This window comes from Hyperolius riggenbachi, chromosome 3 (genome assembly GCF_040937935.1).
Source record: "Hyperolius riggenbachi isolate aHypRig1 chromosome 3, aHypRig1.pri, whole genome shotgun sequence".
Lineage (NCBI taxonomy): Eukaryota > Metazoa > Chordata > Amphibia > Anura > Hyperoliidae > Hyperolius > Hyperolius riggenbachi.
The window spans coordinates 13276876-13293890 of record NC_090648.1 but is presented as its reverse complement, the minus strand read 5'-3'; the positions used below and the strand labels follow the sequence as shown (position 1 = coordinate 13293890).

General features: G+C 47.5%; 1 protein-coding gene across 1 annotated transcript; it reads left to right on the top strand.

The window, feature by feature from the left end:
- The first annotated feature begins 12238 nt into the window (after positions 1-12238).
- On the top strand, positions 12239-15333 carry LOC137560865 (E3 ubiquitin/ISG15 ligase TRIM25-like). Its single transcript, XM_068272020.1, has one exon. The coding sequence runs from the start codon at positions 12250-12252 to the stop codon at positions 13816-13818; it is 1569 nt and encodes a 522-aa protein (XP_068128121.1). The 5' UTR covers positions 12239-12249; the 3' UTR covers positions 13819-15333.
- The last annotated feature ends 1682 nt before the right edge of the window (positions 15334-17015 follow it).

The following is a 17015-nucleotide window of genomic DNA, read 5'->3' as shown; positions in this document are numbered from 1 at the left end:
TTACAGAGTATTGCAATCTATGAGTCACTTCAGGGAGGCACATTTTCGGTGTAGGCTGTGGGCAGGAGTCGTTGCTTCATATTCAGGCCTGTTCTTCAAACATAGTCGCCTCATAAAGAACTTCCTGTGTTTACTTTTTATTGTAGCAGCTCCAAACTTTCCTGGTCATGTTTCAGAATTTGGTCCAGTTCCAAATCCATTTCATCAGCTTGTAGATCATCCATCTGTTCTGCTTCAAATACAACATGGGAATGATAGCTGAGTGAGTTGTGTGCCCCCTCCTACACTGCACCCTGAGGCTGGAGCCTCTCTTGCCTCTGCCTCGCCCTGCGCCCCCTCCTACACTGCACCCTGAGGCTGGAGCCTCTCTTGCCTCTGCCTCGGCCCAGCCCTGCGCCCCCTCCTACACTGCACCCTGAGGCTGGAGCCTATCTCGCCTCTGCCCCGCCCCCTCCTCCTACACTGCGCCCTGAGGCTGAAGCCTCTCTCGCCTCTGCCTCACCCTGCGCCCCCTCCTACACTGCGCCCTGAGGCTGGAGCCTCTCTCGCCTCTGCCTCGCCCCCGCCCCCTTCTACACTGCACCCTGAGGCTGGAGCCTGTCTTGCCTCTGCCTCACCCTGCACCCCCCTCCTACTCTGCACCCTGAGGCTGGAGCCTCTCTCGCCTCTGCCTCTCCCCCACCCTGCTCCCCCTCCTACACTGCGCCCTGAGGCTGGAGCCTCTCTCGCCTCTGCCTCTCCCCCACCCTGCTCCCCCTCCTACACTGCGCCCTGAGGCTGGAGCCTCTCTCGCCTCTGCCTCTCCCCCACCCTGCGCCCCCTCCTACACTGCACCCTGAGGCTGGAGCCTCTCTTGCCTCTGCCTCGGGCCTGGCCCTAATTGTATTTATAAAGCGCCAACATATTACGCAGCGCTGGACAATATATAGGGATACATACAATGTGTACAAGGGGTGACAGACAGAGAGGTAGCACACAGCTTTACAACATCTGATCTGATCGCTAAGGGCAGCAGCCATTACTGGTGTCCATGAATCTTAAAGCGGGATTGTCGGCCACAAAAGCAAATTCTATTTACCCACTGCACTGTGTTCATTATGCAGCCTGGAACCTGACCCTGCATTGCAAGCATTCCTATCTATTCAGAAATGTTTCTGTTGTAATAAATCTTAGCTCAGTCAGCCTGGCTCTATTTTTGCCATTGCCGACAAGAGGGAGGCTTATCATCATCACCCCACCCACATTCCTGCTCCTCACTGATTGGTTGGGGGGAGTGCAATGTGAAGCTAATTAAATCCGATCTATGCTGTGCACACGTGTTTACAAAGTGAACTAGCTATGACAGTGCACATTCTAGGAGGAAAAAAAAGTAAGGGAGGAAATTATATCAGGATTGGCTTCAGTCACTGGGAATCAAGATGGCAAGTGCCAGGGACAGAATTCTCTTCATTTACTAGTAAATGAAGAGAATTCTGTCCCTGTACTGGGAATCAAGATGGCAAGTGCCAGGGACAGAATTCTCTTCATTTACTAGTAAATGAAGAGAATTCTGTCCCTGGCACTTGCCATCTTGATTCCCAGTGACTGAAGCCAATCCTGATGTAATTTCCTCCCTTACTTTTCACCTACATCAAAACGTGGACAGTACAATACATCTGTTATGTAAGTAGAACAAGTAGTTATTTACTTATATATGTGTATTTGTTTCCTGACATAGTATGGCTGACCCTGCTGCTTTAAGGCCAAGTATAGGTAACACTTTTATTTTTTTAATAAGCTCACTGTCACTTTAATAAAAAAAAAAAACAACAACAACAACAAAACCTAACTTTTCCCCCCTAACTTTACATGAATGATTACTGGTAGCAGCAATCACTCACTACTGGAAGAGTGCACCATGGCGACAGTGGCTGCTATTAGTGAGATTGCGGTTGGGTTGGTATCTGGAGACTAGAGAGGAGATGTACAGGGGAGAGATTGTGGAGAGCTCTGTAGGTTAGGGATAAGAGTTTGAATTGGAACCTCTGGTTAATTGGTAGATGTGATATAGATGGCAGTGGCTGGATAGTGTAGGCTCTGCCTTTGGCATGGGAGACCAGAGTTTGAATCCTGGCTAGGTCAGTACCTATTCAGTAAGGAGTCCTTAGGCAAGACTCCCTAACACTGTAGGGTGGCCTCCTGAGCGCTTTGGGTCTGACAGGAGAAAAGTGCTATACAAATGTTCAGATTATTATTATTATGTGATGTAGATCTGACAGGAAATTGCATTGTGTGCACGTAGCATTAGTGAGTTGAACAGAGGCGTAGCAATAGGGGTTGCAAAGGTTGGGGCCCTTGGGTCAGAGGGGCCCCGAAGGGCTCTCCCCCAACTGCAGTATTAGCTCTCTATTGGTCCTGTGCTCATAATAATCACTTCTATAGATACTTTGAATAGTGGTAATCATTATCAGACTGTTCCCCATCCCCTTCTTGCACCTCTGACACTGTAGTTGCCATTGGCAGGTTTTGGTCCACCGTATCAATTGTTATGTATAGAATGCTTGGGGGGGTCCCATTGTAACTTGCATCGGGGCCCACAGCTCCTTAGCTACGCCACTGGAGTTGAAGCAGCATTTTTTGGTATATTACCAAACTAGAACTATTACCGCTCGTGTGGAAATCTTAATGAATTCATGGAAAAAGTTCTAAAATACCGAATGCGGAATTTTCCCGACCTAATGTTTTTACAGAACTGCCCTTAGTGAGGCCTTCGTGTTGCTCCCTTTAAAATGCCGGCTGTTAGTATATGGAGGAAACTGAATCCTGTACAGGAAGAAGCCAACAGACACAGGTCAATGTAACGAGTTATAAAACGAGAACCAGCCTTGTCTGTCCGTGTGTGACCCGCGCATATCCTGCTATCGACAATGGCTCTCTGCGCACCGCATGATGTCATGTTTGCCTTCGCTGCGATTATACCATTCCTAAAACTCTTTTATAATGTCATATGTAATATCGCTGATTACTGAATAAATATTCTGTGTACACGCACCGCGTGATCGTGCGGACATACTGCCAAATCCACTATTCTGCCGTATAATCTGAGACGCGTGATAGTGCAGATGTACAGCCCAAACCCAGCGGCGTAGCTATGGGCCCCGGTGCAAGTTTTACATTGGGCCCCCCAAGCAGTCTATACATAGCAATCTATCAAAGGTGCAAGACGGAAATGGGGAACTGCTTGTGGCAACCGAGGTGACATGTGACATGATGAGATAGACATGTGTATGTACAGTGCCTAGCACACAAATCACTAGGCTAGGCTGTGTTCCTTTTTTTCTTTCTCTGCCTGAAAGAGTTAAATATCAGGTATGCAAGTGACAGTTTCTGTCCGGGTTGGGACTGAGTCAGACTACAGTGTGACCCTCACTGATAAGGAATTACAGCCAAAAAACACTTTCCTGTCAGAAAATGGCTTCTGAGAGCAGGAAAGAGATAAAAAGGGTCAATAATTCATAGATTTGAGCTCTGGAATGTGTCATTGAGCAGAGACAATGAAACAGTAAAAACTTAAAAACTAGATTTAAATATAAAATAAAACTGCGTGATATCTAAAAAAAAGGGCATTTTTAGGAGAAGGAGAATAGATACAAATGTTTTTTCTCATCAGTTTTCACCTTGGATGTACTTTAATGATAGGTACTATTTAAAGCATCTGTTGAAGTGATTATTACCAGCACAGGACCAATAAAAAGATAATACTGCGGTTGAGGGAGGGCTCTTCAGGGCCCCTCTGGCCCAAGGGCCCCGGTGCCGTCACATCCTCTGCACCCCCTAGTGCCACACCACTGGCCAAATCCACTATTCTGACGTATAATGGAGGGTGACCTCGAATTTTCTTCAAAGTAATTCTTGTAGCAAAATTTGGGACATTTTTGAGGCCAGGTTTACAACGGAACATTGCGGTGCTGCGTTATAAAGTTATATAATGCAGTTTACTGTATTGAAATATTAAATGCGGCGTTAGCCTCACGTTGTAAATGTTGTGTTATGGTAACGCACTGCTGCAGTGTGTTACCTCTAAACGCAGACGTTAACAGACACAGGGAAGCATACTGTTCATTGCCTGTATGCTTCACTGTATGTACGGTATGCCATGTTAACGTAGTGTGAGGCCCCGTTCAGATTGCGTCCGCTTCAGTTAGCGTTCACGTTGGGCGTTTTTTTTAACACTTTTTTCCCCCCCCTTCCCGGCGATTACTGTTCATGCGCGTTTTTTTGGTAAGCATTTTTGTAAGCGCTTTTGCTGAGCTCTTCCGTCTTTTGATCCGCAATAGAATCCGGAAAAGAATAAATACAATGGACTTGATTCACTTAATAACTCATATCACGGGCGTTTTCGCTCGCATTTTGGCATGTGCGCGCGATCGCGAATTTGCGTGCTCAATGGCGTGTTTTCATGTGCAAACGTGATTTTTCACGCGATTCGCATTTGCGTGCAAAAATGATATCGTTTGCACACGAAAACGCACAATTGCGCGTGCAAATTCGTGATCACGCACAAATGCAAAAATGCGAGCGAAAACGGCCGTGATATGAGTTGTCACCTTAGTGTATCAAGCCCAATGTATTTATTCTTAAAAACGTGAATGCAATCGCTGCACAAAGCGATTTTGTGAGCGTTTTGCGTTTTCCTTTCCTTCCATTGAGGCAAAATCGTCTCAGAAATGGCCCAAGCACCGCTTTGGTGAGCGGATCGGAAACAAACCGCTCAGATGTGAACTCTCTCATAGGGAATCATTGCACAAGCGTTTTCAGGGCGATTTTGAAAATCGCCGGCGCTTAAAAAATGGCAAAAGCGCCTCTAATGTGAATAAGGCCTTAAAGGGGCACTACAGTGAAAAATTGTAAAATTTCAATATGTGCAAACATATATAAATAGGAAGTACGTTTCTTCCAGAGTAAAATGAGCTATAAATTACTTTTCTCCTATGTTGCTGTCACTCACAGTAGGTAGTAGAAATCTGACAGAAGTGACAGGTTTTGGACTAGTCCATCTCTTCAGGGGATTCTCAGCAAGGCCTTTATTCGTTATAAAGATATTCCCTAAAAAGGATTGAGGGCTCATTTCCACTATCGCGAATTCGCATGCGTTTTTCGCATGCAAATTCGCATAGCAATACAAGTGAATGGGACTGTTTCCACTTGTCAGGATTCCTTTGCGTTTTTCTGTGCAGAAAAAAATTGCATGGCAGAGCCATCAGAATTCGCATATCGCATACCGCTATGCGAATCGCATACAATGTATTTAATAGGAAATTCGCATGAGGTTTTGGTATGCGAATTTTCATGCGAATTTTCATAGAAACAATGGAAAAGCACACCAGCACTGCCATGGTTAAATTCGCATACATCGTCATCTATGGACTCGCATGCGAATTTCGCATCCGCATGCGAATTTTTACCGCGGCGATTCGCACCGCACAAGTGGAAATGCAGCCTGAGGGCTCGTTCCCACTGTTGCGACGCGATTTCGGCCGCATTCCGACGCTTGTAAAAACGCATGCGGATGCGTTTCCACATGCGTTTTTACCCGCGATTGCGCCTGCGATTTCGCATGGCAGGGTGCCATGCGAAATTAACCATGACACTGCCAGGGCTAAATAAAATTGAAAAAGGTGCGAAATCGCACGCGAAATCGCGGGTAAAAACGCATGTAACAAACGCATGCGTTTTTACTATTAAATACATTAGCGGCGATTCGCACGGATTCCCGACGCAGGCGAAATCGTTCGCTCTTTTGTGCGTTTTTTTCACGCTGAAAAAAACGCACCTCAACAACGCTACAGTGGAAACAGGCCCATCCACTTGCATTACATGTGCGGATCTGCATGCGTTGGACGCATGCAGATTCGCGATAGTGGGAACGAGCCCTTAAACAATGATGCTGGCCAGCTTCCCTGCTCCCTACACATTTTTTGGCAGTTGGACAGAGCAACTGCCACTCACTAAGTGCTTTTGAAAATAAATATATACCTGAGAATCCCCTATAAAGAGATGGACTAGTCCAAAACCTGTCACTTCTGTCAGATTTCTACAACCTACTGTAAGTGACAGCAACATAGGAGAAAAGTATTTAATGGCTCATTTTACTCTGGAAAAAATGTACTTCTTATTTGTATATGTTTGCACATATTTTACATTTTACAGTTTTTTGCTGTAGTGCCCCTTTAATGTGCGTTGTGACTTTTTTGTTGCGTTGCATTGTAATTTTGCATTGCGACTTTAAAGTCGTATGACAACGCAACGTCCCACTGTGAACCTATCCCTGAAGTGAAATCTTCCTGCAGATATTATAGATCTTTCTTGAAGAGCGGTTCCCTCGCGCCTGCTGACGTCAGCACTACTTGTGTGTTCTCGCATGCCCATGTCAATGTTTCAGTTTGTGCTAAAATGACTTTTCTTGTGGCCATTGACTTCAGCGCAGTTGGTGAAAATGTATTTTACCCACATATTCTTATCTGTGCAAAATGTTTTCTCATGCCTATGCAGTGGTGTACCAGTAGGGGGCGCAGAGGTTGCGTCCACACCGGGGCCCTTGGCCCTCTCTAAAGGGCAGTATTAGCGCTTTATTGGTCCCGTGCTTGTAATCCTCACATCTCTAGATGCTTTGGGATCAATGGTTATGTTCGAAGTCCTTGGGAGGGGGGGGGGGGGGGGCGATGTAAAACGCTATTGAACAGATTAGGCAGCGTTTCCCCGTCCAGCTCAGATGTGGGTAAACACTGAAAATTCGTACCTCTTGGAAACAGGCCCTGTTTGTATTCGCAAACATTCTCATCTGTGTGAAAACGTTATTTTTTTGTGTGTGAAAATTATGCCAAAATGAAAATGGCCATATTGGCACATCACTGAGACCACATGTGGAAGATGGATTCGCCTTAATGGAAACATCCAAGCTGTACAAAAAACAAACTGCACTTACCTGGGGCTTCCTCCAGCCCCTGGCAGTCATTCTGTGCCCTCGCCGCAGCTCCGCACACTGCCGGTGTCCTCCGCTGCAGAAGCCGCCATCGCCAGGTCGGCTTCCGGGTCGGCTTCATGTGCGCTCCACGGCGCGGGTCACGTGGTGTACGTGACGTCATCGGGTCTCTACTGCGCAGTAATAGCAGTAGTTCTGCGCCTGCGCAGTAGAGACCCGATGACGTCACGTACACCACGTGACCTGCTCCGTGGAGCGCACATGAAGCCGACCCGGATGCCGACCAGGCGAGGTCGGCTTCTTCAGCGCAGGACACCGGGAGGGTGAGGAGCCTCGGGCTAGGGCACAGAATGACTGCCAGGGGCTGGAAGAAACCCCAGGTAAGTGCAGTTTGTTTTTTTTGTCAGCTTGGACCTTCCCTTTAAAAATGTCCATTAAGGATACAATTTCTAGTAAACGTCCGTATTTTTGATCAGATTATTCAGATCGTGTTGTATGAAAAAAAACCTGGGGGCCCAACTGACCCTGAAAGATCATATTATTGTTTCCTTAAAGGGAACCTAAACTGAGAGGGATATGGATGTTTCCTTTGGCTGCAGTAGTGTCTGAATCACACACCTGAAACAAGCATGCAGTTAATCCAGTCTGACTTCAGACAGAGCACCAGATTTGCTGCATGCTTGTTGAGGGGCTGCGGCTCAAAGTATTAAAGACACAGGATCAGCAGGAGCCAGACAGAGGCGCTAGGCGTTATCATGACATATGACTGTTAGATACTCCTTTGTGTTATTGCCTGAGGATGTTGGAATTTACCCTTGAAAAGTGTTGCATCTTTATTTTCTGGAGTATGTCAATGAATTTAACCTTCTGAATATTGACAGTTTCATGTCTGCTTCGGGGAGGTGAGTCCACCACTGCCTCCCTAGCAATTTTAGCGTTTTAGCATATTTGATCCTGTTGGCGCCTCTGTTCACTTTCTGCAATACTTGTGTCCACCCCTGGTGGAGGGGTGATATCCCCCTTCTTTCAGATCTACAGAGAGCGACTTCGATATCCTGAGTGGGGACAGGTCTTAATCTCTCCACCTGCATTTACAGTGGCTGCCTAATTGGGTAACCCTGGTTTGTGAGTATTAAATTTACTTACCTACATTTTTCAACTTTCCAAATACATACTACACTATACTGGGCTCTCTGTGTTTCCTTTTTTAGGATCAGCAGGAGAGTCAGGCAACTGGTATTATTTTAAAAGGAAAAATCCATATCCTTCTCAGTTTAGGTTCCCTTGACCACTTTGAGAAAATGGGCGTGTCCATGACATGGTGTGGGCGGAGTGAACTGTAATGTAACTCTGAGGCAGTGGGCCAGAGTTTCCTCCCAAAACACAGATGGGCAATGTGACCCTAAAGGTAATTAGACAATGTTCCCCAAACACACAAGAAAGCAGTGTTCCCACAATGATGTGGTGAAATGGGAGATTTGCATCATGGGTGTCAGTTAGGGTGGCCACTTGCAGTACCCCAAAAAGGAGGACATCACACCCTGAAAAGGAGGACATCGTACTGAGCGTGCCAAAAGCGGGTGTGGTCAAGCATAACGTGGGCATGGTCATGGGTGGGGCCAAATATACATGACATTAGCAGTGGTGTAAATTGTCTGCCGGGGAAGTTTGAGCTCTGCCGTAGTGTAGCCCCCAAAAATAGATGTAACCTGACAGCATTTCACCAAAAATACGCGTAATCTGGTAGAAGTTCTTGCAAAATACAAATAATATGGCAGTGGTTCCCCAAAAATAGACAATGTGGCAGCAGCAGTTCCACCCAACATACAGATAATCTGGAACCAGTTCCCCAAAATACGCGAAACCTGGCAGCAGATCACCCAAAATACACATAACACCCAAAATACATGTAATCTGGCAGCAGTGGTCCCCCACACATACACAATCTGGCAGCAGTTCCCCAAAATACGCAAAATCTGGCAGCAGCCGTGCCCCTAACATACATAATATGGCAGCGGTTCCCCATAAATACAGATAATCTGACAGCAGTTACCCCAAAATAGGTACCCCCAGCATAGGTAGCCAGGTCTATAGGTGTCCCCAGTATAAGTAGTCATGAGTATAGTTGTCCCCAGAATAGGTAGCCAGGTGTATAATGTCCCCAGAATAGGTAGCCAGGTCTTTGGGTGTCCCCAGAGTAGTTAGCCAGGTCTATAGATGTCTCCGGTACAGATGGCCGGGTTTTTAGGTGTCCCCAGAATAGTTAGGCAGGTCTATAGGTGTCCCCAGTATATGTAGCCAGGTCTTTAGGTTCCCCCAGAATAGTTAGCCAAGTGTATAGGTGTCTCCAGTACAGATAGCCAGGTGTATAGTGTCCCCAGTATATATAGCCAGGTCTATAGGTGTCACCAGTATATTTAGCCAGGGCTATGGGTGTCCCAAGTATATGTAGCCAGGTCTATAGGTGTCCCCAGAATAGTTAGCCAGGTGTCCCCGGCAGGAGGGGCGAGCTCAGTGAAGGGAGAGCGGTAGGTACAGGAGTGTGAAAGGGGGGACATCTCCCCCCCCTTTGGGCTCCCCCTTCCTTGCTCTCCCATTTAGAACTAAAGTTTTGGGGTGGCTGGCAGCGGGTGAGACTTACCTGCCTCCTTCCACGGCAAAGCAGTAGTGATGTCCGGTTCATGAGTCATTTGAGCCTGTTCTTTCCTGTTACCGACTCATCCACTGAACCGAATCAGTTGCAGTTCCTGTCTCATCCACTGAACTGATTCGGCTCAGTGGATGAGTCAGATCATTACACTAACAGGAAAGAACAGGCTCAAATAACTCATGAACCGGGCGTCACTAGGCAGCGCTTGGAGCGAGGCAGAGGTAAGTCCCGCCCGCTGCCAGCCACCCAAAACTATAGTTCTAGAGGGGAGAGTGAGGAAGGGGGAGCCCAAAGGTGAGGAGAGGGGGGGATATGTCCCCCCTTTCCCACTGTGCCCACCGCTTCCTCTTCTCTGCGCTCTCTCCCTCCTCCACACAGCCCAAAAAGGAGGACATCTGGCTGTCCTCCCTTGCCTTGCGCCGGACGGAGGACAAGCAGTCCAAAAACCGGACTGTCCTCCCTAAATCCGGACGGATGGCCACCCTAGTGTCAGTCCATGACATGTCTATGTACTCTGTAAAGTGCTGCCTTAGATGCCAGTGCCAGTGGTGCTCTCACGAATGGTTGTGATCACGGGTACGCGTGATTCACGGCCATTTTTCCGCATCACGATGGCCGTGATCCGCATGGATCATGACATCGCGTCAAATCCGGATCACGGCATGCGTACAAAAAGACGGGTCACGACCCATAATCACGGCCTTGATGCGGCCGTGATACGGATTTTTCCCAATACATGTCACTGGGCCAATCAGAGGCCCCTGACGCAGGATAGAGCAACCAATCACAGGAGGGGAGGCTACATGCGGATTTTTTATGTACGCATGGCCTACTGATACGCATGTGCATGCGCAGTCAGTGAGTACGGGTACCCACTGTTACGCATTGAACAATACGACACGTACAGACATGCGGATTTGTATGTCCGCATGACCTAATGATACGCTTGCGCATGCGCAATCTCAGCTATTCAACACTTACATTTCTACGCATGGCGGCATGGCGATAAGCATGGAACATTACGGTTACGACTGCCTACGACACGACATTGCAGATTTCCGGTTGCGGAAAAAATTACGGGACGCGATCACGGGTAGATACGGATGCGGCTCCAATAATCACGGCCGCATGCGGATCCGTGATTGGGGGGTATCCGAGCATCACTGGCCAGTGCTATATAAATACTTACTAATATCGTAGGACATTAGACCAGGTATGGGCAACCTTGGCCCTCCAGCTGTTGAGGAACCACAATGCATTGCAGGGGTCTGACAGCCAGAGTCATGACTCATAAAGGCAAATGCATTGTGGGATTTGTAGTTATTTAACAGCTGGAGGGCCAAGTTTGCCCATGCCTGCATTAGACTATGACTATGGTGGGATTAAATTGTCTGCGAAATCTGCAGAAGCTGCTAATGCTACAGTATACAGTAGACGAATATTACACGGGGACCGGCGGCAGGGAACGGAGCATCGGAGGAGGATGGCGCAGGACATTACAGCTGCAAGGGGCTGATAGAAGCGCCAAACCCCACAGACAGGCAGGAGCCGGACAGGACAACTACACTATGAGAAGTGAGAGGGTGTGTCGTTTCCATGGCAACAAGGCTCCATTCCTTAGGGCTCATTCACACTACAGCGCAGTCAGTTCTGACGCAACGCGCATAGTGTACGATCTACATGGTAACATGAAAGTCCATAGACGTTCATGTTACCATTCACATTACAGGTGTGCGTTCCCATGCGTTATGATGTAATAAGATGTAACGCTTCTGCGAACATCTAATCACACAACGCACACATTCTCCTGATAGGTTGGCTGCCAACGCCTGCGCTTCTAGCGCACCACAACATGTATTCTGTGCGATGGCCGGAAGATGGCAACGCATGCACGAAATCGCATTTCGTGTATGCACTCTGTGGTGTGGATGAGCCCTTAGGCTTGAGTGTTCTGCTCTTGTGCTACAGGTAGCAGCAATTAGCTGTGAGACACTACAGCCAGGGAAATACCATAATTCACAGGAATGGGGAACTTCACTTCCGGGAAGACATAACAAACGTTTCTGCCCCCCCCCCCCCCCCCCTTTCCTAATGGTGCTGCCGGGCTCCCATCAGAGACACATTGACATTATACTGATAACCATTTATTTTTTAAACATTATACGCACACTGGTCTTAATAGGATTTTATTGCTAATCATACAATCCACTTTATTTTTATTTATTTATTTTTTAATTTTCATGACTGATCTCTTTTAAACAATGCTCATTGCCTGGCTGGCCTGCTGACCCTCTGCCTCTACTACATTTAGCCATAGCCCCTGAACAAGCATGGAGATCAGATGTTTCTGACATAACTGTGACTGGACTAGCTGCATGCTTCTGGTGTGATTCAGACACTATTGCAGTCAAAAATATCTGCAGGGCTGCCAGGCAACTGAAATTGTTTAACAGAAAATAAATATGGCAGCCTCCCTATCCCTCTCATTTCAGGTGGACTTTACTTCTACATTAATAGTAAATCAACCTCAGTGTGTCACTAGCTCAACTTTGTCCTGTATAAACAAGGGTGAGACACGCCCGGCCACATTCTTCCTGTCAGAAGCTTTCACTTTCATGTCTCTCTACTGCTGTCAGCGATGGCGTCTGCTGGTCTGAGAGAGGAGCTGGAGTGTTCCATCTGTCTGAGCATTTATACAGATCCTGTAACCCTGAGATGTGGACACAACTTCTGCCGGGGCTGCATTCATCGTGTTCTGGCCACACAGGAGGGGTCTGGAGGATATTCCTGTCCTGAATGCAGAGAGAAGTTTCAGGAGCGGCCGGCACTGCAGAGGAACATCACGCTGTGTAACATCGTGGAAAACGTCCTGTCTACTCAGCCAGGTCAGGGGGAGTCTCAGATCTTCTGCAGTCACTGTATTCACACTCCTGTACCTGCTGTGAAATCCTGTCTGCTGTGTGAGGTGTCTCTGTGTGAGAATCACCTGAGAGTCCACAAGAAGTCACCAGAACACGTCTTATGTGACCCCACCGCCTCCCTGGAGGACAGGAAATGCTCCATCCATAAGAAGATCCTGGAGTATTACTGCACTGAGGACTTCTCTTGTATCTGTGTGTCCTGCTGTCTGATTGGAGAACATAAAGGCCATCAGATGGAGTCACTGGATGAGGCCTCTGAGAAGAAGAAAACAAAGCTGCAAGATTTTCTGCAGGAAGTGATGACACTGAGGGAGGAAAATGAGAAAAGAGTCCAGAGTCTGGAGGAACGCAGGAGAAAAGCACAAGAAAAAGCAGCTGATGAAACGGAGAGAGTCACTGCCCTGTTTAGAGACCTCAGGAGATGGCTGGAGGAGCTGGAGGAGAGAGTCCTGAGTGACATCACCAGACAAGCAGAGCGGGTGTCGTCACACTATAATGATGTCATCAGGCAGCTGGAGATAAAGAAGGCGGAGCTGTCCAGGAAGATGCGTCACATTGAGGAGCTGTGTAACATGACTGACCCACTGACTGTCTTACAGGAATCACACACAGGTGACATGTGTGACACGGAGGAGGGGGATAATGAGGACAGGGACAGACATGATGGAGGGGATCTGGATGTGGCCGGCGTCTCACACACATTACACACATTATCTGATATAATATCTGGGGTAAATGTATGCTTCTATACTCAGGAAGCTGCAGACATATCACTGGATGTAAACACAGCTAGTAATAAGCTAAGGATATCAGATGACAGGAAATCTGCATCCAGGGCAGACAGCAGCCAGAATCGCCCAGACACAGCAGAGAGATTTCTGTATTATCAGGTGTTGAGCAGCCAGAGTTTCTCCTCAGGGCGACATTACTGGGAAGTGGATGTTGGGGGATCAGGGAGCTGGAGAGTCGGGATGTGTTACCCCAGTATAGACAGGAGAGAAGGTCAGTCACTGATTGGCTGTAATAACAAGTCCTGGGGTTTGGACAGGTCTGGTGATCAGTATTCAGTGAGACATGACAGTAAAGAGATCCAGTTACCTGACAAGCTCCCCAGTGACAGAGTCAGGATATATCTGGATTATGAGGCCGGGCAGATCTCCTTTTATGCCCTGTGTGACCCAATCAGACATCTGCACACCTTCACTGCCACCTTCACTGAGCCCCTCCATACTGTATTAGGTGTATGGGGAGGTTGTATAAAGATATCTGGGGGAAATCAGAAGTAAGAAGTCTGCCCAGATACTGGTGACATAACAGGAAGGGGGGATTGGATTGGTGGAATATGGTATATGGGGTGGGGCAATAAGTCGAGTCATTAATTTTCAGTTTTCTCTTTATGAATAGGGAGGGTCAATGAGATGCAAATCATTCTGAGTTGATGCAGGATTATGACACACCTCCTAACATTTGAGTTAAAGGACTTACGAGCCCAAAAGAGGAAAAAAATGTCTTTACCTTTGTGAATTTGTAACGCACGGAGGACGCCATCCGCGCAATCCGTGCAGCTCCGCCGGGTCCCCGCTGCTTTTGTCCCCCCCGGCCGGACCCCGACCCCACAGCCCGGGTCGGGCGCTCCTTCCTCCACAAATATGGCCGCCGGAGGAGGCCGCGGCTGTGCAGTCCGCACCGCCGCGAGTGCGGCTGCGCAGCTCTAGGTCCTCCCTCCCCGATCCACTTTTGGGCTCGTAAGTCCTTTAAGAAAGAGGGACCCTTAAGCCACGCCCCTGCCACACCCCTAATCACACCTTTGGCCCATCCCTAGTCACGCATACCATAATGATTTAAAAAAAAATGTTGTTTTGTAATTCAAACCTCACCTTTCTATCCTTGTTAATTTTCCTTCAAATTAAAATTTGAAAATAAGAACTATATCTATTTAAAGCATGGGAATAATGTTTAGAGTCAATAAACCCATTTTTCAGAAGATAAAATACATATATTTACACAGGTCTGTACATCAGTCCTGAAAGGGGGACAGATGAGGAAGAAAGAGGGACAGCTGGGAGGTATGGATTATGGATATTTGGGAGGTGAAGATAGTTTTCTGTTTTGTATTAAAAAAAAGAGTGGATCGCGGTTAGAACATGTCAGGTTCTTATTGCTGTCTGAGTCCATGCTGGGAGGTTTCCCATTACTGTCAGACTTCATCACAAGCAGCAACTACAAAAGGAAGTGAGGAGAAGTCCCTACATGGGGATCTGCAAAATCTGCTTACTTTATAGCGAAAAGTAAAATGTTTTTATGGTAAGCATCAAAGGAGCCGGCCAAGTTACTGCATCAGGATTGGCCATACATTGTATACTCATACAGGTTGCAGGGTCGGGACCGGGGGCTGAGTTCATTATAGCCAGAGGTTCACTATATCAGAATTGGTGGTACATTGTAGTGTATATACAGGCACATGGTCGGGACCCGGGGCTGAGTTCATTATAGCCAGAGGTTTTTATATTACAGTTTACTATATTTCTGCTGTATATCACTGGAGATCATTTTATACCATTATTATTGCTATCTGCAGCCCTGTCCAGTTATTTGTCACCATTTCCTGTCCCATGGTTGTCACTGTGGATAAAAAGTGAGGGAAGTTACTGAAATGGGGACTGAGACAGCAACTAAAACCCCACAGAGATTTTATCCAACATGCTTGTTAGGGCTCCTCCTACTGGGAGAAAACAATTATCACCTCATTTTATATGATTAGGAAAAGATTACAATCAGGGGGTGTAACAATACCCCCACAACCCCTGCCATAGAGGGGGGGAGGGGGGGGGCAGGGCTGGCAGCTGGGGGGGGGTGGTCCTGTACATGCAGAGTGGCATTGGAGTGTTATACATTACCTGCTCTCTGTGGTGATACAGGTCCTCTTCACTATAGTGCAGCCAGCCATTCACCATGGGGCTCCCGTCTCCTGTCACATGACATGGGACTGAAGCCACACAGTGATTGGCTGCCTGCCTGGAACTTGCACATTTATAACAGGAAGTAAAGAGGACCTGTGTCGGAACAGGTGATGTATAAATCTCTGCTGCAGATCTGCATTATGTACAGGACCTGCCCCCATAGCCCCGCCCCATCGTGTCAGCGGTGGAGGTGGGGGGTTGGCCGCTAGAGGTCTTTGTGGGGGGGACCCGGCCCAATGTAGTTACTCTCCTGATTAAAATGCATAAAAGTAATGTACAGCACAATATATGCTATACAGCAATGCTGCTCTTATCTTCTGTTTTTAAAGGGAACCAGAGACGACCAGTGTAGAAAAAATGAAAAAGCTTTTATACATACCAGGCGCTTCCTCCAGCCCCATAAGCCTGGATCGCTCCCACGCCGCCGTCCTCCGCTGTCTCTATCGCCGCTATCGGGTCCCATCACTTCCGGCGGACGCAGCCAATTGTACGCATGAATAGGGGCTCCCTCCATATCCTTACGCATGCGCCTGTGTAGTATGTAGGCGCATGCGTTAGGATATGGAGAAGTCCCTGTTCTTGCGTACAATTGGCTGCGTCCGCCGGCAGTGACGCACTGCGCTTGCATCGACTGGCCGAAAGTACGGGACCCGGTACTGGCGGATAGAAGCAGCGGAGGACGGTGGCGTGGGAGCGATCCAGGCTGATGGGGCTGGAGGAAGCCCCAGGTATGTATAAAATCTTTTGTCCAACGTCTCTGGTTCTCTTTAATATGCTTTTATTTTACAGTAACAAGGGGATAATTGTATTGTGTGACGCCAATGAAACAAGTAATAGATCTATAATATTAGAATAAAAATACAGCATTCGGTGTAAGCGTCCCTCTCCAGCTAAGTGTGTAATCAGATGGGAGTGTTACTTCTTTCATATATATCAGTTATTTCTGTGATTCCCAGATTTCTATCACGTGTAATCTGCTCTGTGAGATGAATAAACTTTCCTTTCCTCCCCCTGAGAGGTTTGTGTGTCTTGGCTTCATCTTCATGCAATTCCAGAGGGCGTTTCCACAGCCCCTGCTGCTCTTACATTCCTAGGCAGAACCCAGCCATTCTAATCACCCTCAAGGGGACTTTATTATCTGTGTGTCTGTGAGGCACATTATCCCTCCAGCTTGAGCGATTTTTTTTGAGCAATTTTCTGAACGATTTTCATTAGTTTCTATGAAAATCGCTTAAAAAAAATCAATCGATCCTCAGATCAGACATGCTGGAACTAATCGATCTGGCGGGTAAATCTGCCAAAACAATTGTATGGTGTGTATCCAGCATTACAGGGAACCTGAGAGGGGGGATTATCAATAAATATACATACCCCGGGGCTTCCTGCAGCCCCCTCTGGCCTGATTGCTCCCACAGCGCCCTCTCTCTCCCTCTTTGTTTGCAGCAATTATCCCCGGAAACTCCTCCGGTCTGGGGCCAACTGTACATGCGGGGCCCGGCCATGTGCTCCTGCCGCATTCACAT